General features: G+C 40.2%; 1 protein-coding gene across 1 annotated transcript; it reads left to right on the top strand.

Annotated features, from left to right (window-relative positions):
• Positions 1 to 1,350: 1,350 nt before the first annotated feature.
• SULT6B1 (sulfotransferase family 6B member 1) lies at positions 1,351 to 19,287 on the top strand. Its single transcript, XM_035000922.1, has 7 exons — positions 1,351 to 2,363; positions 3,788 to 3,900; positions 8,060 to 8,149; positions 9,232 to 9,358; positions 13,483 to 13,577; positions 16,414 to 16,570; positions 19,157 to 19,287. Exons 1-7 carry the CDS (start codon positions 2,165 to 2,167, stop codon positions 19,285 to 19,287), a joined length of 912 nt encoding a protein of 303 aa, XP_034856813.1. The 5' UTR covers positions 1,351 to 2,164.
• Positions 19,288 to 21,114: the final 1,827 nt, after the last annotated feature.

Genomic DNA, 21,114 nt, shown 5'->3' with positions numbered 1-21,114 from the left:
CTGGAGTGGGGTGCTTCTCCATCACCCCCAGTCTAGGATGCCAAAGTGTCACCAGTTAAACTGCCCTGGACCCCAAATGTTTCCAGCATCCACTAACTAGACTTCATCTCTGACTTCCTGGTGTTCAACTTCTGAAGAGGGGAGCCAGTTTTTAATAAACTCCCAAAACACCAAGAGGTTACACCCTCTCCCTATATGTGGGATTCCAAAGTAAATTTCAATCCTATACTACACTAGGAAGTAGCACTTCTCTTGGTAAAGAAGAGGGGAAAAGCCCAACTTAATCCTGAAGGGGCACTCTACTACATAAAGAGGAGGATGGCACAGGAGGCGCCGATTTACCTGCCCCTAAAAATCAGCCTTGGGCCAATTGGCACACAAGGGCCATATGCTGCTGCTTCTTTTTTTTTTTCCATGATTCATTGGTCGCATATAACACCAGTGCTCATTCCATCAAGTGCCCTCCTTGATGCCCATCACCCAGTTGCCCCGTCTTCCCACCCACCTTCCCGCCAAGAACCCTCAGTTTGTTCCCAAGAGCCATATGCTTCTTGATTCTTGCTTCCCTGCTTTACTAATCAGACTAGAGTTCAATCACCCTAGACATTTTTGGTCACCAAGTTTTTTTTTTCCTCTCTCTCTCTTTCTCCCTCTTTCTCTCTCAACCTCTCAATCTCTCTCTCTTTCCAGAATTCTCTCTTCTCCCCCCCACCCAGTATAAGTCCATAGCCTAGAAAAAAAAATGAAAAGAAAAAAAATTAAGAAAGAACAATGTCTTTAATCTCAAGGAAAGGAGCTTTAAACACACCTTCTGTGATGAAGCCACCAGGAGTGAGAGTCAAGCCAGGGCGGTGCCGTCTAAGCGGTCCCCCACCACTTATCTCAGGCCTGGGTGCATCGAGGAGCTAAACAGAAGCTGGGACTGCACAGAACCGGAGGCCCACCTGCACTCAAAAGCACACCTGTGCAAATGTATCATATAATCTAGGTTATTACACAATCATTCATGCTGTTTACCCCCACCATGCATGTAGACAATTAAGAGTCAAGTGGGGGGGCACCTGACTGGCTCAGTTGGTGGAGTACGAGACTCTTGATCTCAGGGTTGTGAGTTGGAGCCCCACACTGGGTGTAGAGAATACTTTAAAAAATAAAATCTTAAGAAAAAAATAAGAGTCAAGTAGGTAGAACTGTAAGACTGACAGCCTACCCTCAGCCTAGGGAGACTAAGAAGAATCAGAGCTCACATTACCAATTCCAAACAGCCCCCCAAATCCTCCTATAATTACAGACATGAGTGTCAAAACAGGATCCAGGCATATTGTCTTATCATTTTATTCATTAAGAAGCACACAAAAGACAAGAGCAACATTTGAATTAATACCTTAAATTCTACCTTCCCCAGGAAAACAAAGACAATAATGCTAAGGGACAATCCCACTAAGCAGCTTGGCAAGGAGTCCAGTCTTACTCCTTTTCTTTTTTGGGAGGGAGATTCTGAAATACACCACCTTCCCACCTACAGTGAATAGCATCCCATTGTTATGTAAGTAATAAGATCTCCAACAGGGAAGTGGTTTATGGAAATATAAAAATAGTAAGACAGTCAGATATTCCAATTTTACCCTTTGACAAACATTTTAAAAATACATTATTACAAATATAATGAAACCCAGAAACCTATCCAACTAGGAACCCTCTCTGGTCTCTTCTTTCCCCGCTGTAAAATGGAGATTAAAAGTTGCTCTCCTACACCTACCACCTGCCTCAGTAAGATATGTTCTGTTGACATACAAAATTTCCTCAATTCTGTGATGGAAAATTGTATGTCTGATTCAGACATACAATTTGTTTGTTAGAAAGTTAATATCTGTTATCTTCTGGTAATGGACTCTATTCTTACTTTCCTTGGGAAGATTGTCTATAATGGTAGTATAATCAACCCCTGGGGTTATATTCCCTAATCCTCACACTGCTCTGCACCTGTGGTTTGCCTTTTGTCAGAGATGGGTGTGCAAACAGGCAGGTGGGGGCGGGGAGAATTCAATGATTTATTTCTCATGTGAACTGGGGGAGCCCTTTATTCCACCTCCTGAGAAACTCCATTAAAAGCCGTCGCTACCCCTGGACGACCACAGAACAGGTTCATCAGCAGGGAGCCAGCATGGCCAGTAAGTCCAAATTTATTGACTATATTGACGAAGCTTTGGAAAAAGCAAAAGAAACTGTGCTTTCTCGCTTGTTTTTCACTCATCAGGGGATTCCGTACCCAATCACCATGTGCACCTCAGAAACTTTCCAGGCCTTGGACACCTGTGAAGCCAGAAGTGATGACATAGTGCTCGCATCTTATCCAAAGTGTGGTAAATGACAAATCATTTTCTACAGGGGCACTTTTTCATCGTGAGTAGTTGGGCAGGGTGCAAAGCCAAGGTCGGGGAGGAGGGCAGTTCATTGCTGCATGAAGCCAGCCAGAAAGCAGTGGGAGGGGTGCCTGGGTGGCTCAGTCGTTAAGCGTCTGCTTTCAGCTCAGGTCATGATCCCAGGGTCCTGGGATCGAGCCCCACATCAGGCTCCCTGCTCGGCAGGAAGCCTGCTTCTCCCTCTCCCACTCCCCCTGCTTGTGTTCCCTATCTAGCTGTGGGTCTCTGTCTGTCAAATAAATAAATAAAATCTTTTAAAATTTTTTTAAAATTTTAAAAAAAGAAAGCAGTGGGAGGATGATCAAGACGGTTAAGAGCAGGGGTGCCTGGGTGGCTCAGTCGTTAAGCGTCTGCCTTTGGCTCAGGTCATGATCCCAGGGTCCTGGGATTGAGCCCCGAATCGGCGGGCTCCTTGCTCAGTGGGGAGCCTGCTTCTCCCTCTCCTACTGCTTGTGTTCCCTCTCTCGCTGTGTCTCTCTCTGTCAAATAAATAAATAAAATCTTAAAAAAAGAAAAAGATGGTTAAGAGCATAACTTGTGAAATCAATAACTAGAACTGCTAGATTTAGAAACCTCGGTGTCTGAGGGAGGAGGTCTGCTGGATGATGGATGCAGAAAAGATTCATGGTGGGGCAGGCTACCAGAAAGATGAATGCAGGAGAGTCCATTTGCTATCAAGCACTGAGAGCAGTAAAGATTTTCATCTTGATTCTTGACTAAAGACAAAAGCATGCCCATGTCTATAATGCATATGATGATTTCCACATAATAGATTATTTTTCAGGATCAAACATCATCAATCCTTTAGTTTTGCAAACCAGTTTTACATGGTTTACATTCATCAATGGAGGATGAGACATTGAGAATCTAAATTTTCCTATTTCATAAAATCTCACAATCTACTTTTGATTTTTTTAACTGGTATTTCATCTCTAAGTGTTTATTAAAGCCATCTTCATTTGATATTTTTCTGTTAATTGATGCTGGGTTTTAATAAAATCAAAATTATAATACTCCTATAGAAAATATTCATTAACGTAAGGGAAAATAACACATGATATATAATAAAAAATCATTTCTATAACATAACATTGTTCTGTAAGGGACATATGATAGATTCAAGAAATATTGCCACTTGTTAAAGGAAAAATCTGAAAAATAAGGTAACTTGAATTTTGTACTAACGTAAGAAGTGCTGTTTCCACAAAACTGTTTCTTTTATAGCCCAGTTTATTTCAAATGTACATTGTACATACCACAGGATGGCTGTAGGTTTTAATTTTTATGATATATATGTGAAAGTAACATGCCTTTGCTATATCAAGACTCCTTAATGAGCTTTGATTCTTTGATTTTTCTTATAGGTTCAAATTGGATTCTCCACATCATTAGTGAATTGATATTTGCTGAATCTAAAAAAAAGTATGAATATCCAGAATTCCCAATTCTTGAATGTGGGGACCCAGAAAAATACCAGGTTAGTACCAAACAGCCTTTAAACTTACAGTAAATTATCATAGAAAGAATTCTTCCGTTTAGGAGATATTTTTAGTTTTGCGTTCAGAAAGTACAGTACTTAAATCATGGCAACTTATTTTGTGCTTACCATATTATCCCAGCACTTTTCAAGGATTATCTCATTTCATGGCGAAATAACCTCATCACAATTTTACAAAAGATAAACCATTAGAAACTTACCCAACGTCAAGGGGCTAATAAATGGCAGGGCCAAGATTTGAACCCAAGTTTTCCAATTGGAGCTTCTTAACCTCTGCACAATATAGACAGCCTACTTACAAAAGAAAAATAGGAGGGAAAGCAAGCCGAGAAACCTGAAGAAAAATTAAAACCAGGGGTGCCTGCCTGGCTCGTTCAGTAGAGCATGTGACTCTTGATCTCAGGGTTGTAAGTTTGAGCCCCATTTGGATGTAGAGATCACTTAAAAAATAAAATCTTAGGGGCGTCTGGGTGGCTCAGTAGTTAAGCATCTGCCTTCGGCTCAGGTCATGATCCCAGGGTCCTGGGATCGAGCCCCGCATCGGGCTCCCTGCTCAGCAGGGAGCCTGCTTCTCCCGCTCCCTCTGCCGCTCCCCCTGCTTGTGTTTCCTCTCTCGCTGTGTCTCTCTTTGTCAAATAAATAAATAAAATCTTTAAAAAACAATCTTAGGGGCCCCTGGGTGGCTCAGTCAGTTAAACAGCCAACTCTTGGTTTTGGTTCAGGTCATGATCTCAGGGTCTTGAGGTTGAGGCCCAGTCTGGCTTGGCACTCAGTGTGAAGTCTGCTTGTCTCTCTCTCTACCCCAACACCTGCTCCCCCCACCCCCCACCGCCTGGCACATGCTCTTGAACTTTCGCAAATAAGTAAAATCTTTATTTTAAAAAAATCTTAAATAAATAAATAAAAATAAAAAGCAAAATCTTAAAAAAAATTAAAACAAAAAAGCTTTGTCTCTGAAGACAGAGACTTGGGTGGGATGCCAACAGGAGGGTTCCTCTAAGGCCCAGATAATCCTGCCCTCAGTTTATGTCAGCAGTCCCCAGACTTTTCCTAGGAAGACATTACCTTTGATGTCTCTGCCTTGGGGATGACTCAAGTAGTAGCTGAGAGAGTAAGTCACTGGTGTGTGTAAAGGTTCTAACAGGTCATCCCACCTGTTCTAATTCACCTTACCACATATTATTACTCGCTTTATCAGTATAACTAAGTGGGGCTTGGGTGTGAGACAGGACGCTCTGGTCCCTGCCAGGGAAGGCAAGAAAAGGGTGGGAGGAAGGATCTGCCTCAGGACTTCAGTGCTTGGGTAGGACAAGTGAGAGGAGGACCATCCCTGGCCCTACCTAGATACACCAGAAATGCATTTGGGAAGGGAAAGCTGTATTCAAGGGGGAACCACAGTCTCAGCAAAACTTTGAGAAGTGTTTACTACCAAGACTCCCAACAAGCAGACAGAAGAGCTCAGTTACTAAGAAATAAGTCATTGGATTGAGACTTAGGAAGTGGTTTCTGGAAAATGACAGAGACACCTGGCGTGATGACAAATATAAACTGAAAAGTTGGATCTTAGGTGGAAGGAAGCCCATTTCCGTGGATCGGACTAAAGTCACAAAAAATTACATGCAAATGAGATGTACAGGGACTTGGGGGTGGGCTGGAGTGGGAGGTAAGTGTGCATCCTGCATGTGGTTGGCTGCAACCTCAGGAGGCATCCGCGGCGCCAGCAGCCACATCGGGGCCCAGACGTGGGCGGTCAGGACTGGCTCGGGATGCATGGACAGGAGTCTTCAGCAGCTTTTTCCTAGGGAAGAAACGATAGGCCAATGAAAAGCCCCACTGGTTTCTCCTGTCCAGGCCATTGCGTAACATTTTTTCTAAAGAGGGTGTTTCGCATCAACTTTACAATTTATGCTAACATTTCCCCAGTTTTCCACTTTTTTGAAAAATAAACTCTACACCCAAAGTGGGGCTCGAACTCACAACCTGGAGATCAAGAGTTGCATGCTCTGACTGAGCCAGCCAGGCGCCCCTATTTTAAAATGGAAATCAGTAAGAAGATGAGCTTTATTCAACAGTTACTCACTTTACAGAAGACTTTCCTAAAATACATATATTTTCCTGGGGTGCCTGGCTGTCTCAGTTGGTGGAGCATGCAACTTGATATCAGGGTTGTGGGTTAGAGCCCCACATTGGGCATAGAGATTACTTAAGAAATAAAAGAAAATAAACATACAGTCTTCACGTTGCGTGTACTTTGGCCATATCACATTTTCATCAACATTTTATTATATGCATATCAGTTTTGTTACAGTTATTTCTCATTTTCTCCCTGGATATTTTTCTAATCCTTTTAGGAACTTTACCATTTATCATGTCTTTTTGTGATTTTTGGCTGTTCGGTGTAGTGGAAACAGCATACTATAACTTAATCTGAAAATCACCACCTGTGCGATTTTGTACAAAGCATTTAAAACCCCAAAGCCTATTGTTAATCTGTAAAATGGGGGTTATAATACCCACCTGAGAGGATTGCTGTGAATGAATATAAAAGTGACATTCAAAACTAAAAATTAGGACAGTTTGATATAAATCAAGTATTATGACTATTAATCACCAGTTGGGCCCATATCATTGACTTAATTTTTTTTTTTAAAGATTGTATTTATTTATTTGACAGAGAGAGAGAGACACAGCAAGAGAGGGAACACAAGCAGGGGGAGTGGGAGAGGGAGAAGCAGGCTTCCCGCTGAGCAGGGAGCCTGATGCGGGGCTCGATCCCAGGACCCTGGGATCATGACCTGAGCCAAAGGCAGACGCTTAACAACTGAGCCACCCAGGCACCCCTTACATTTTTTTTTTATTTTTAAAACCTCATTTTATTTTTTGCCCTTGCTTGAGTTGGGATCTCCACTAAGTTTTTACAGAACAATTGGCTATAAATATCTAAATATCATTTATCATGGAAATAATGTGACCAAGCAGTGAGTGACCTCCACAAGTGTGGAAATAAACTTGAAGCTTTAGCCCGTATAACATACTAAAGGCCTAATATTAAGATGAAACCCTTACCCCTGGCAGATTAAACAGCTAACTTCATTTTTTAAATTATCAGTAGAAGTGGATACACACACACAAAGAATCAATGACTGAGTCCTCACACTGACAAGAATTTCTCTAGTAAAATATTTCTCAGATATTCAAGTGACTGTGCCCTTTCAGGTTCTGTTGGGATATTTGAATGGAAATTTAAAATTTTATTTATTTATTTGTTTATTTATTTATTCGAGAGAGAGAGAGGGCATGAGTGGAGTGGAGCGGGGCGGGGGGGGGGGGGGGGGAGAGGCAGGCTCCCTGCTGAGGAGGGAGCCCAAGGTGGGTCTTGATCCCAGGACCCGGGGATCATCACCTGAGCTGAAGGCAAATGCTTAACTGACTGAGCCACCCGTATGCCCCTGGAATTTTTTTGGTAAAAAAAAAAAGCTAGATATTAAAAATAGGTTTGGAGGAGCTATGAAAAACTTGAATATTTCTGTTAAAGACCTTGACTATAGACGAGAGCCAAATTAAGTCAAAGAGTAGACCGCAGATTATGAGCTGTCTTGAACACAAGAATTTGATGTGATTTCGAGAAAAGGTAAATTTTTCAAAAAATGACCAAAAAAAAAAAAAAAGATAAGCCAGTTCCTACAAGGAGTCCAAAATGACGATTTAAATTATTTGTTTATGATTTTCTCCATTCCTCACCCCCACAAAACAAGAAAACAGAAAAAAATTAAAAATTGGAGGAGGGGCACCTGGGTGGCTCAGTCAGTTAAGCATCTGACTCCTGATTCTGGCTCAGGTCATGATCTTAGGGTTGTGAGATAGAGCCCAGCAACCCCGTCCAGGGCTCCCTGTTGGGGGTGGAGCCTGCTTAAGATCCTCTCTCTCCCTCTGCCCTGCCCCCACCCCTGTGCGCAAGCGCACTCTTCTTTTCTCGCTCTCTAAAACAAAAAACAAAACAAAACAAAAATTGGAGGAGGAAATGGAAAAAACACAACAATAGTGATGCTTGAAACTACCATTCAGATACTATACTTAAGAGTGATTGGCCATAAGACACACACACACACACTTTCACTCTATTGTGTATATTTTTAAGAGAATGAAACAGTTTCCATCACCAAGGATTTTGGCAACTCACCTCCATTATGACAAATTACCTGGGTCCATCTTCAAGAATAAAGCCAAGGTGAGTGTCCCTTCTTACTCGTATTTCAGTTTGAAGTTTTTAACGTCTAGATATTGCCTTTCTGACCTATGTGATGAAGTTTGCATCTTATAGAATTTTAATACATGAAGTGTGAGATTTAGTATTTCTTCTGTTGTTTCTTTCTTCAGATTATATTTGCTATAGTTTCATGCAAAGCAAATGCATTTTCAACTAAGATATAAAACATATACCTAGAATTGAACATATTTTAAAATCTGTTTTGTAGTGAATAGATTTCAGAATCCCACTAAGATATTTAGAGTGTTTAACAAAAGAGTACAGGGGCGCCTGGGTGGCTCAGATGGTTAAGCGTCTGCCTTCGGCTCAGGTCATGATCCCAGAGTCCTGGGATCAAGTCCCACATCAGGCTTCCGGCTCAGCGGGGAGCCTGCTTCTCCCTCTGACCCTCTCCCCTCTCATGCTGTTTCTCTCTCGCTCGCTCTCTAAAAAATAAATAAATAAAATCTTTAAAAAAAAAAAACAAAAGAGTACAATCTAGGAAAACAAGCAGAAGGGTTTTGTTGTTGTTGTTGTTGTTCTTTCTGGTGAGCATTATTTACCTGAGGTCTGAAACAATTTTATTTCTGAATTTCACATGTAATAGCAAACTTCATGTCATGCGTACGTAACTATAGGTGCGTTGGTTACTCTTATCACTGTTTGATCTTCTCCCACCAAACTCTGAACATTATTTTCATTTTCCTTAATATTATTTTGCAATTTTTACTTTGCATTTTAACTTTCCAGATCATGCCCTTAGGACTATTCTAATGAGCTTGCTCTTTTTTCCTTTTCGATATCTTCTACATACAACTTTTTACTAAGTTCATTAGCAGAAGTTCTCTGCTACATCAATCTGCTTTTTCTTCTTTTTTCTCCCTTCTCCCCAAATTTCCCCATCTGCTACCCCCCTCTTCTTCAATTTCTTACTGTCCTTCTTTCTCTATATGTTAACAAAATTAAGTCATATACAGGATTACACAATGATATTGCTCACCCCTTCACTTTTCCAAAGTTCAAAACATAGACCTGAATAAATTAACTTAATTTTCTCTCTCTAGATATTGGTAATATTTCGAAACTCTAAAGATACGGCAGTGTCTTTTTTCCATTTCCACAATGATGTCCCCGATATTCCAAGCTATGGCTCTTGGGATGAATTCTTCAGACAGTTCATGAAAGGACAAGGTACAGCTGTTGGCTAAATAATTCTTTCTTCAACAGATGACCACATTAAGTACAAAAAAATCAAATGTGTCTTACAGTAAAGAAAGAAAGAAGATTAAGGAGGATCCAGGAACCAAAAAGTTGCTTTTAAATGAAGTTTTATAGCACCACTAGTTCTGTTCATCAAATAATAATACATTAGTGTTTTTAAAAATGATTTGGGTAATTCATATGTTGACTATGAGTAGGGGGTAGGCATCGAACAGACATGGGACAGAGGCATCTGGCTGTCTCAGTAGGCAGAGCATGTGACTCTCGAGCTCAGGGTTGTGAGTTCGAGCCCCATGTTGAAGGATAGAAATTACTAAAAAAATAATAATAATAATAAAAACTTAAAAAATAATAATAAAATAAAATTTAAAAATCTTAAAAACCTACACCTAAGATATTCATTTGCCAGAAAGGAAATCAGCTTTGCCAGACCATGTTGTTGTTTCACCTCTGGTTATTGCTAACTGCAATTTTATAAGTGCCTACTGATGCTCCAGGTACTAAAGTAGGTGTTGTATGTGCATGATTTCGCTTAGGACCATAACAAATTATGAATAAGGCAGTAGTCACCCCTTGCACAGATGAGGAAACTAATCAAAAAAGTTAAATCCCTTGCCAGGGGTCCCACTGCTTGTAGGTACCAGTGACTCTATCCCATGGGTATAGTGGCCAGAGGTTAAAGATGCCTTCTCTAATTCATGGCTCTCTTGAGTCTTATGTGGAGTAGAAGGCAGAATTAATGCCAGATGACCCTAGAAAGGAAGCTATTGACAGGTCACTCCAAGAGGACCACTTTTGAAGGTGACCAGCCCAGCAACCACATGCATGGACACGGGGGCAGTCAGTACTGGCCCCAAAGCAAAGATGAAGTCTGGGGATTGGGGTGTAGGAGAGGAAAAAATAGTGCTCAGAAGGTGCTTATGAAGGGCCTTGAAGAAAGTTTAGTTTGTCTGGAAACCACTCACTGAGACTGGATGGAGGAGGCAGTTAAGGCAAGTCTGAAACGGCCCCCCGTTGATAACATGAGAGGGCATTTAGTGATGAGAAGCTGTCATCACTGGAACAATCTATCGCAGGGAATCTTTGTGGCTCTAGCCACCCTTTCAGCCTAATTATTTGATTGACAATGATAAAATGTGCTGGGCTTAACCTGAATAAAGTTTCTGCCTTACAAACTTGTTAAATTCAACCTAGGGAGGAAACTCAATGTACTGGGAAACATACAGGATTTGGAATGAGAGGTCTGGATTGGGCTTCATCACTTACTACTATATATTATAATTAATATTAGAGAGAATAAAATAGTTACCACTTACTGAACAATTACTACATGCCAGGTACTATATGCTATCCCTCACGTACGTTTTTAAATTTCATTTCTCATAAGAACCCTATGAGGATAAATACTATTATTGTCCCCGTTTTATAAAGATGGAAATAGAGGCATAAGAAAGTCACGCGGGGGCGCCTGGGTGGCTCAGTTGGTTAAGCGACTGCCTTCGGCTCAGGTCATGATCCTGGAGTCCCTGGATCGAGTCCCGCATCGGGCTCCCTGCTCGGCAGGGAGCCTGCTTCTGCCTCTGACCCTCCCCCCTCTCATGTGCTCTCTCTCTCTCATTCTCTCTGTCTCAAATAAATAAATAAAATCTTTAAAAAAAAAAAAAAAGAAAGTCACGTGGCCATTAAGTAGCAGAGCTGGAACATTTTTAGATTAATTAATTTTTAAATTTAAATTCAATTAATTAACATACAGTGTATTATTAGTTTCAGAGGCAGAGTTCAGTGATTCATCAGTCCTATATAACCCAGTGAGCAGAGCTAGAACTTAAACCCATGTTCAAATCACTCATGCCTGGGTGATTTTGAGCAAGACATTTGATCGCTGTGAACTGTGGTTTCTTTACTTCTAAGGTAAGGAGAAGAGTATCTGACCTACCGGAAGTGGGACAGTATAGCATTTTGTTTGGCAGCCTTAGCTTTTGTGTCAGACAGATGTCGAAAGATGACCACACCCATAACTTACTAACCCTGTGACCTTGAAGTGGTGACTTAGCTTCTCTGGGTTTCTATTTCCCCATCAACAAAACGGTTTAAAAATTGTACCTATCACATTGGATTGCTTTAAAGACTGAAGGATAAAATGTATCAATTAATAGTGCATTTGGAAGCTTAGAAAACCTGACCACAGTGGCCTAAACAGATTGGGTTTTATTTTTCTTACTAAACAAGAAGGCTGAAGGTAGGCAGCTGCTTCCGCTGCCCAGTGATATCGGGCCAACACCTCTGACATTCCCTTGGCCTCTCCCTTTTGCGCCTTTTGCAACATACTCTCAAGTTGGCTACTGTCCTTCCAAGCATCCCCTTCAGTTCACGAAGAAGGCTTAACAAAACAGCAACAGGTTTGCTAGAAACCTTCCAGCAGACTCCTGCTTGTCTTGCTGGCCAACCACAGCTCTGAGGGAGGCTGAAAAACAGGAACCCAAATTCTCACAATTGGCTTAGACCCAATCAATCAGTTTAGGTAACAACAAAAATGGAAGTGTATCGGATACTGGGTGTGAAACTTACAGTGTTTGCCACAACAAATAAAATATGTAGAAACAGCCTGGCTCGGAGCAAGGACTTCATGATAATGATAATAATCATGAGAATATTACTATTATTAATGATATAGCAACAATGGCTAAAATTTGTTGAGTGGGTACTATAAATCAGGGGCCGTTTTAAGCATTTGATATGTGTTAATTCACTTAAACCTCCTAACAATCCCATTGTACAGATGAGGAACCTAAGGTACAAAGGGGTTCAGCGAATTGCTCAAAGTCACACAGTCCGCAAGCACCACAGCCCATCAGTGTCTCGATCTGCACTGTCCAGGATGGGGGCCACTAGCTACATGTGGCAACTGAGCACTTGAAATGTGACAAGTGCAATCGAGGAGCTAAATTTTAAATTTTATTTAATTTGAATTAGCTTAAATTTAAACTTAAAAACAGATAGTTCAGTTACTGGAGACTTTTAAATAAGTTTGGTACAAGTTGAGTGTATGAATCTACTTTTTCAACCAAAGTTTTAAAAGTCGAAAAATACATCAAGTATTTTTTTAAACGATTTTATTTATTTATTTGACGTACAGAGAGAGAAAGTGCACAAGTAGGCAGAGTGGTAGAGGGAGAGGGAGAAGCAGGCTCCCCACTGAGCAGAGAGCCCAATGTGGGGCTTGATTGTAATAGAATTTAAATAAAATAAAAATTACAGTTGTGGCTTGCATTAAATTTCTATTGGGCAATGCTGATCTAGATAATATCTGTCTCATCATTTCTTTCTTTCTGGCACTATCTGTCAGTTTTCATGTATCATTCACTATTTCTGAATTATTTTATTCACCTAAATATTCATGAATGTCTGATAGTTTTTATCAAACCACTTTTGCAACTAGCTTAGTTGTGTTATTTTTTTTTTTTTAAAGATTTTATTTATTTGAGAGAGAGAGTGAGAGAGAGAAAGAGCACAAGAGGGGGGAGCGGGAGAGGGAGAAGCAGACTCCACGCTGAGCAGGGAGCCCGATACGGGACTCGATCCCGGGACTCCAGGATCATGACCTGAGCCGAAGGCAGTCGCTCAACCAACTGAGCCACCCAGGCGCCCCTAGTTGTGTTATTATTTATGAAAATAATAAAATGAATAGAAATCTGACAATAGGAATGGTTTATGCCAATTCTTTTGGAGCAGGGATTTGTAATAACAAATAAACATCTTGTTTGAGGGGTGCCTAGGTGGCTCAGTCGGTTAAACGTCAGACTCTTGCTTTTGGCTCAGGTCATGATCTCAGGGTCATGAAATCAAGCCTCTCGTGGAGCCCTTTGGTGGGCTCCTCGGCGAGGAGTTTGCTTCTCTCTCTCTCTCTCTCCCTCTGCCCCTCCCCCCACTGGCATGTGTGGTCTCTAAAATAAATAAATAAATCTTTAAAAAAAAATCTTGTTTGAGCATATACACATATGTATAGTTTATATTTTAGAGCATAAATTAACCATCTATCATTTTAACCTCAGTTATTTAAAATTCCTTAAGAATTTTTCCCCCTGTGTTTTTAGTTTCTTGGGGAAGTTATTTTGATTTTGCCATTAATTGGAACAAACATCTTGATGATGAAAATGTTAAGTTCCTATTATATGAAGACCTGCAAAAGGTGAGATTATGATTACTGACATTCTATAGCAAAATTTCTTATAAAATATAACATAGAGCACTTACTTTTAATGTCTGGTTGTGTGAATATTGTATTCAATTAAAAAAAGAATATTCCAAATATGTGGGAGAGGTTAGGAAAAAAAATACAATGCATAGGGGCTTAGGATTAAACAGAAATAAAATAATGCTTAGCAACTTATGATTAAGAGTGGCTGCTTTATTTTCCTGCTATGATAGATGGTCCAATTTAAGAATGGCAAAAATAATAGGTAGGTTTCAGTTGAGATTTAAATGAATATGCATTTGGCTGTGAATTGATTTTTCCATATGATTTTTTTTTTAAGATTTATTTATTTATTTATTTATTTGAGAGAGAGAGAATGAGAGACAGAGAGCATGAGAGGGAGGAGGGTCAGAGGGAGAAGCAGACTCCCTGCCAAGCAGGGAGCCCGATGCGGGACTCGATCCCAGGACTCCAGGATCATGACCTGAGCCGAAGGCAGTTGCTTAACCAACTGAGCCACCCAGGCGCCCTGATGTTATTTAAATTGTTTATCCATGAACATTTAGTGAGTGAGTGCTCAGCATTGTTCTAGGCCCTTGTGATACATCAATGAACAGACCAGACAAAGTTCACTGGCCTGGAGAAGCTTACCTTCTAGCTAAAGAAGGCGGGGAGAGAGAATGATAAATAATAAACACAGTATTTTTTTAATGTTTATAATATTTAAGACAAAAATGGCATAGCTGATTAAGGAAAATTGGAAATGTTAGGTAGGGGTGGGGAACTGGGATGCTGGACATATCCCAGTATAGAATAGGGTAGTTGGCAGAAATCTCATGGAAAGTAAGTGATTTGAGCAAAGATCTAAAGAAGAGAGGGAGTGAGCCCAGTAGGTAATTGGAATAAGAGCTTTCCAGGCATACACAATCAACTGGAGCAAAGGATCTAAGGTTGGAGTGTTCCTGGCATCATTAAGTGACATGAAGGAGGTGAATGTGGCAGGGTCAGTGTGGTTGAGCCTGGGGAGATTAACCAATGAGAACAGAGGCAAAGGAATGAGGTAGAGTGAAGTATGGGAATCATGTGACAGGCCATTGAAATTCCTTTGGCTTTCACTCTGAGTGAAATGGAAAGCCATTGTAGGAGAAGAAGAGTGATAGGAATTGGTGTGTTTTTAATAGGTTCATTCTGGTTGGTGTATGAGAACGAAATAGGGAGAAGCAAAGACAGTGTAGAGAAACCCATGAAGAGAGTACTGCAATAGTCCAGGCAAAGGAAGATGATGGCTCAGGCCAGAAGGGGCAGTGGCAGTGATAAGTGGTTGAATTCTGAATATATGTTGAAGAAGAGCTAATAGGATTTGCTGCTGGACTGAACAGGAGAAAGAGTGGTGAGAGAAAAAGAGAAATCAGATAAGACTCCAATGTTATTGGCCTGACCAACTGAGAGGATTGAGTTGTCATCATTTGAGTAGGAGATGCCAGTAGGTGAAAGCGGGATTGTGGGAAAGATCAGGGGTTTGGTTTTGGATATGCTTAGTGTGAGATGTTTATCAGTCATCTAAATGGAGAGGTCAAGTAGGCAGTTGGGTATAAAAGTCTCGAATGAAGAGAGAGTTCTGGGCTGTATATATAAATTTGGCACATGAGATTACATACCCATGTATGTAAGTATACAGATGGAGAAGAGAAGAAGACCAAGGACTGAGCCCTGGAGTCCCCCATAGAGAGAGTTTGGGAAACAGGGGGAATCAGCAAAGGAGACAGAGGAGTGGCTATTGAGGTAGACAGGAAGCCAGGGTCCTGGAACTCCAGTGAAGAAAGTATGTTAAAAAGAAGGGAGAATGGCAGATGCTTTCTAGTGGAAGTGCATTCTTAACACCAGTCTCCCCTGAAATTCTTATCAAAGGAAAGTATAACTGAACCCGTCCCTTCCCTTGATAGAGTGCATCTATGGAACATGAAAGAACATATCAATTTAATCTGTTCTCCTTCTAGCCTAGAGTAATGTCTCTAAAACTTGTGTTCTATGGAATGTCAGTGTTGCTTGGATGTTAATAATTCTTGCTTAGAGGTTGCCTATTCAAACTGATTTGGGGACTGCTACTCCTTTGGGACGTTCACACTGTAGCTGGCATAGTAAAGATTCAGAGATCCTGTAGGAAAAACTAACAAAAAGGTTATCTTTATTTAACCGAAAGGATTCCAGCCTTATTTGACCTCAACCCTTCACCCTCCTTTTTTTTTTTCATAAAACATCTATAACCACCTTAAAGTAAATTAGTGTTCTGTAGAATACAGTTTAAGAAACTGTTCTAGGAGATTTATGAATCTTCATGGTCAGGGATACTGTTGAGGAGGTTCATGATTTACAAGGGTATTTAGACAAGATAAATTTCAAGACTCCCTCTAGTTTTTATGATTCCAAAAATTAGACTTTCGTGATGGAATTAAACATAGAATTCAGAAGAAAAGAGAATTGGAACGAGCACGTACAATTACATTAATTTCCTCATCTCATCTAGACTGGTGCTTTTTAATAAAGTATCACCTTAGATGAGATTCTTACCTACTACTTAACGCTTACTATCATTATTTGTATCCTGAAAAGTTCAGGAAGAGTCATATTGAAACTACAAAGTAAAATCAATACAGAATATCATGTAGGGCCATCTTGAATATTGATACAGAAGTATCAAAGGAAGTCTAAAGATAGTGAGATAAATAGTTAGAGAGCTAAGCTTAATAAATCCATTCTGGCTAAGAAGCCTGTCTTTGCTATGGCATGATTCCCATACAAAGAAGTTTATCCTTGAAAATTTTGTTTTCAGAACCTAGCTGCTGGAATAAAACAAATTGCTGGGTTCTTTGGATTCTCTTTAACTGGGGAGCAGATTCAAACCATCTCAGCCCAGAGTACATTCCACGCAATGCAAGCAAAGTCCCAGGAAACACATGGTGCTGTCGGCCGGTTTCTGTTCCGCAAAGGTAAAGTCACCCTGGTTTCTGGGACACCCACAATTTGCATGTAATAGGCAATCCAAATAACTAGACCTTAAGTTAAGACAGGATTTCTTTTTTCTCTCCCTCAACAAGAAGTTTGACACAGTCAGTTCAGAACTAGACTGGCAGGTCTGCAATATCTAAGTTCCTACTACCTTTCTGCTTGGCACTTTGTGATGGCAAGATAGCAGCCAGAACACCACCATTACATTAAAATTAAAGGATTGTTTTATTAAAATAAGGGACTAGCAAGAGACAGAATCGCGTGTGTTAGCTGAGGGGGGTCCCTTTAAAGAACTTTGTGGGAAGCCTCATCAGTAACTTTGTACACTTCATTGGCCACCTCTCTCTGCCCTGTTGGCTGGGAACTGTGATTTTTTTTTTAAGGTGGGAACATTATTACTAAATTAAAATCAGGGTTTTGTTAATAAGGAAGGAAGAGATAATGGGTATCGAATAGGCAACTAGCTATGTCTGTCACTTGATGATTTTACCTAAATTTCATTAAAGCATTCTAATTTCTTACAGAAATTTATGATAATATAGCTTAGGGATTACCAGGCTTTTTAACTGCATATATAATGAAAGTATAATGTGATTCAGAGCCAGCACACATCACAACGACAACTATCATTTACCAGGCATCTATCGTGTGTTAGACCTCTTGCTGGGCATAAATTTTATAGCAAAAAAAAAAGATATTAATTCCTTAATTTTACTAATGTGGGCACCAAAGCTCAGGGATATTAATTTGTCCATTGCCACAAAGCTAATAATCGATGGAGTCAGGATTTGAACGTCGGTTTACTTGACTCTACTACACTTTATCAAATGAAAACCCATTTAAAATCCCCACCATGGGGCGCCTGGGTGGCTCAGTTGGTTAAGCGACTGCCTTCGGCTCAGGTCATGATCCTGGAGTCCCGGGATCGAGTCCCGCATCGGGCTCCCTGCTTGGCGGGGAGTCTGCTTCTCCCTCTGACCCTCCTCCCTCTCATGCTCTCTGTCTCTCATTCTCTGTCTCAAATAAACAAATAAAATCTTTAAAAAAAAATTAAATAAATAAAATAAAATCCCCACCATGAATGGAACATTGAATATAAATCTGGCTTTGGTTTGATTCCTGAGTTTATCCCTGATTTTTATGCCTTGTTTGATGAACTTTAAAGGAGGGGAAAAAAGAGAACTTTTCTATTCATTGTTAATCAAGCACTACTCAGAACAGAAAAATTCAAAAATAAAGTAATAATTTAAAATTTTTACAATATTCCTCATAGAAAATTCAGAAAGCATGGGAAAATGTGCAAAAGCATTAAAAATTATCCACATTTCTCCCACCAGAGGCATGTTTAACTTTTTTGGCATATTTCTTCCAGCCTTACTCTGTGATGTCAGCAGATGACATCTGTAAGCAGTTTTGTGTTTTACGTTATTCCCTTCATATATCTAAGCATTTCCTCCTGTCATCAAACCCTCTTGATAAACAGACATTTCAAATGGCTATTCAACAAGGAACTTGCACCTTCAACCCAAATCACCAAAAGATTCTAAAGAAAGAAGTAATTTCCTTTGCTTTTAAAAGTAATAAGAAAAACATATACTAATCTCAGGAAAATAATAACTTCCTGCAAAATTTTCAGTATCTGAGGTCTTCACAAAAACCTGCTGTAAAACGACAACTTCTCAAGGGGAAAAGTATTTAAAAGACTTCACAGAGAAAAAAAATGACTCTCAAAAAGTGGAATTTTAGGTCTCAAGGCTTGAGACAGGGGTGGGGATAGATCACTGAAGCCTGTTGTCCCCTCAGTGATGTAAAGAGCACATCACTTCCCATGCCACGGATGGGGAAGCCCCAGTGATACTGTTAATTTTACAAGACTTACATTCGTTCTTAAGACTCATTTTCTTCATGTGTCTATTTTCACATTTCAAAGTGAAATGCTGCACTGAAAAATGGTAAAATCGAGAAGAAATAGGGGTGGGGGTATGGGCAAAAGGGGTGAAGGGGAGTGGAGAGGTACACATCTCTGGTTATGGAATGAATATGTCACAGGAATAAAAGGCACAGCGTTAGGAATATAGCTCAGTGGAGTTGTAAGGTGTTGTATACAGGTGACAGAAGGGAGCTACACTTGTGGTGAGCCCGGCATCACTTAAAGAGTTGTTGAACCTGAAACCAATGTAACACTGTGTGTCAACTACACCTAAATAAAAATAAAAAATAAAATAAAATAAAGTAGCTAAAAAATCAGGAAGGAATATTCTTTTTTTTTATTTCATTTTATTATGTTCTGTTAATCACCATACATTACATCATTAGTTTTTGATGTAGTGTTCCATGATTCATTGTTTGCCTATAACACCCAGTGCTCTGTGCAGAACGTGCCCTCTTTAATACCCATCACCAGGCTAACCCATCCCCCCACCCCCCTCCCCTCTAGAACCCTCAGTTTGTTTTTCAGAGTGCATCGTCTCTCATGGTTCGTCTCCCCCTCTGATTTCCCCAAAAAAAAGAAGATAGGAAGAAATATTCTAACAGAGTCCGGGTCTGTTGTTTTTTGTGTGTTGCAGGTGAAGTTGGCGATTGGAAAAATTTGTTCAGTGAAACTCAGAACCAGGAAATGGATGCAAAATTCAAAGAGTGCTTAGAAGGCACTTCCCTAGGAGCAAAGCTGAAGTATGAATCCTATTGCCAAGCTTGATTTCTGGTTAATGCTGTAGGCGTGGATATTTTATTTTGATGAATAATAATTAAATTTAAATAATGAAATAAGTTAATCAAATAACCAAATAATGATAACTCAATAACATTTAGATATAAATAACGTGAATTTAATAATACTGACAACATTTGAAGTTTCTGAACTCAGACTTGTTTGCTCGCTTTTGGGGAAAAGGCCATTTAGCTGTCCAAAGGGGATAGTCTTGCTAATGGGGGATGCTGGGCTTTTCACTTCTTTCATGCTCTGGGTTCACATAAGAGCATAAGCAGATACTATCAGAAACATGCGTAAATCGGTGTTTGAGTGTAGATGAGACAGCTCTCCCAATAATGCACAAATTTTTGTCCTCCCAGAATAATTCCTCTCTCACTGAGGATCAAAGCACTTGTGGTGGCTATCTCAAACTTAGAATTGGGAGGAAATGTAATTCCAACTCAGCACTGAAGTCAGACGACTAAATCCCGTCCTCATATAATTCAAGGAAAATGCATTGCTCATCTACTCTGTACATGTCTCTTTAGGAGGCCCTATGGAGGCCCCTCTCTTAAGGGGCTTTATATTTCTAGTTAACACAACGTTTAGTTCAAAGCTAAATATTAGAGATTGTGTTATTGTGGCATAAAGGCTTTTCTACCACAGAGGCCCAGGTAGTCATGTGGAATTTACAAGAGAAGGTAAAGCATGTTCTGGAAAAAACCTCTTAACAATCCTTAATCTTTACATCTTTACTTCTTTACAGATAAGAATAGAATGGTTCATAGAAGTTAGATAAAATTGCTTTGGCAAAGACTGCAGGGCTACTATTTCTGGTAATATTGTGGATTACATAAACTAAAAACCCTTCCTTCACAACACCAAGAAACTGGATAAAAATTCTTTAAAATTCTTTTAGTTGATGAGGGCAGCTGGGTGGCTCAGTCGGTTAAGGGTCTGCCTTCGGCTCAGGTCATGATCCCAGAGTCCTGGGATCGAGCTCCCTCCTCAGCGGGGAGCCTGCTTCTCCCTCTCCCTCAGCCTGCCGCTCCCCCTGCTTGTGCTCTCTCTGTCAAATAAATAAATAAAATCTTAAAAAAAAAAAAAAGAATCCTCTCTTCCTCTGCTTTCTACTGTAAACCAATTTGTGTTTGATTTTATGTTTATTACATCAAAAGCATCCTAACTGATCTAATATTCTAAAAACCACTTCTTAGTAAAAAAGTCACTTCATTCACTAATTTATTCAATAAATCTTTATTGAGTACCTACTATGTGCAGCGCTGTACTGGAAATGTGATGTTGGGCAAAAACCATACCGTGTCCTTAAGTGTTTAAATAGAAATTAGTTTCTTTAAAAAAAAAATTTATTTATTTTGGAGGCGGGGAGGGGCGAAGGGAGAGGGGAAAGAGAATATCAAGCAGACTTCCCGCTGAGCTGAGCTCTGTGGCCCCTCACCACTGGATTGCATGACCCATGAGATCATGACCTGAGCTGAGACCAAGAGTCAGACGCCCAACTGACTGAGCCACCCAGGCACCCCCTCATTTTTTTAAAAAGATTTTATTTATTTATTAAAGAGAGCGAGCACGGGGGTGGGGGCAGGGGCAGAAGGAGAGGGAGAGAGAATCCTAAATAGACTCCCTGCTGAGCTCAAAGCCTGACACAGAGCTCAATCCCATGACCCTGAGAGTATGACCCAAGCCAAAACCAAGAGTCAGCCACTTAACTGACCACACTGCCCTTCTTTTAACAGACTGGTCTAGGATGTGTCTGGTTCAGGTGAGGCTTGATCAGACAAGGACCTGATTCTTAATCTTCACTTCTCAACT

Source organism: Mirounga leonina, unplaced genomic scaffold (assembly GCF_011800145.1).
Source record: "Mirounga leonina isolate KUSES-001 unplaced genomic scaffold, KU_Mleo_1.0 Mir_125, whole genome shotgun sequence".
Classification (NCBI taxonomy): Eukaryota; Metazoa; Chordata; class Mammalia; order Carnivora; family Phocidae; genus Mirounga; species Mirounga leonina.
Note: the sequence above shows the minus strand (reverse complement) of the source record. Positions and strands in the feature narration are given on the sequence as shown.

Coding starts and splice junctions, on each gene's coding strand:
- SULT6B1 (XM_035000922.1), top strand. CDS start 2,165: ATGGCCAGTAAGTCCAAATTTATTGACTATATTGACGAAGCTTTGGAA. Junction 8,150..9,231: donor TCTTCAAGAATAAAGCCAAG/GTGAGTGTCCCT, acceptor TTCTCTCTCTAG/ATATTGGTAATATTTCGAAA. Junction 16,571..19,156: donor CCGGTTTCTGTTCCGCAAAG/GTAAAGTCACCC, acceptor TGTGTGTTGCAG/GTGAAGTTGGCGATTGGAAA.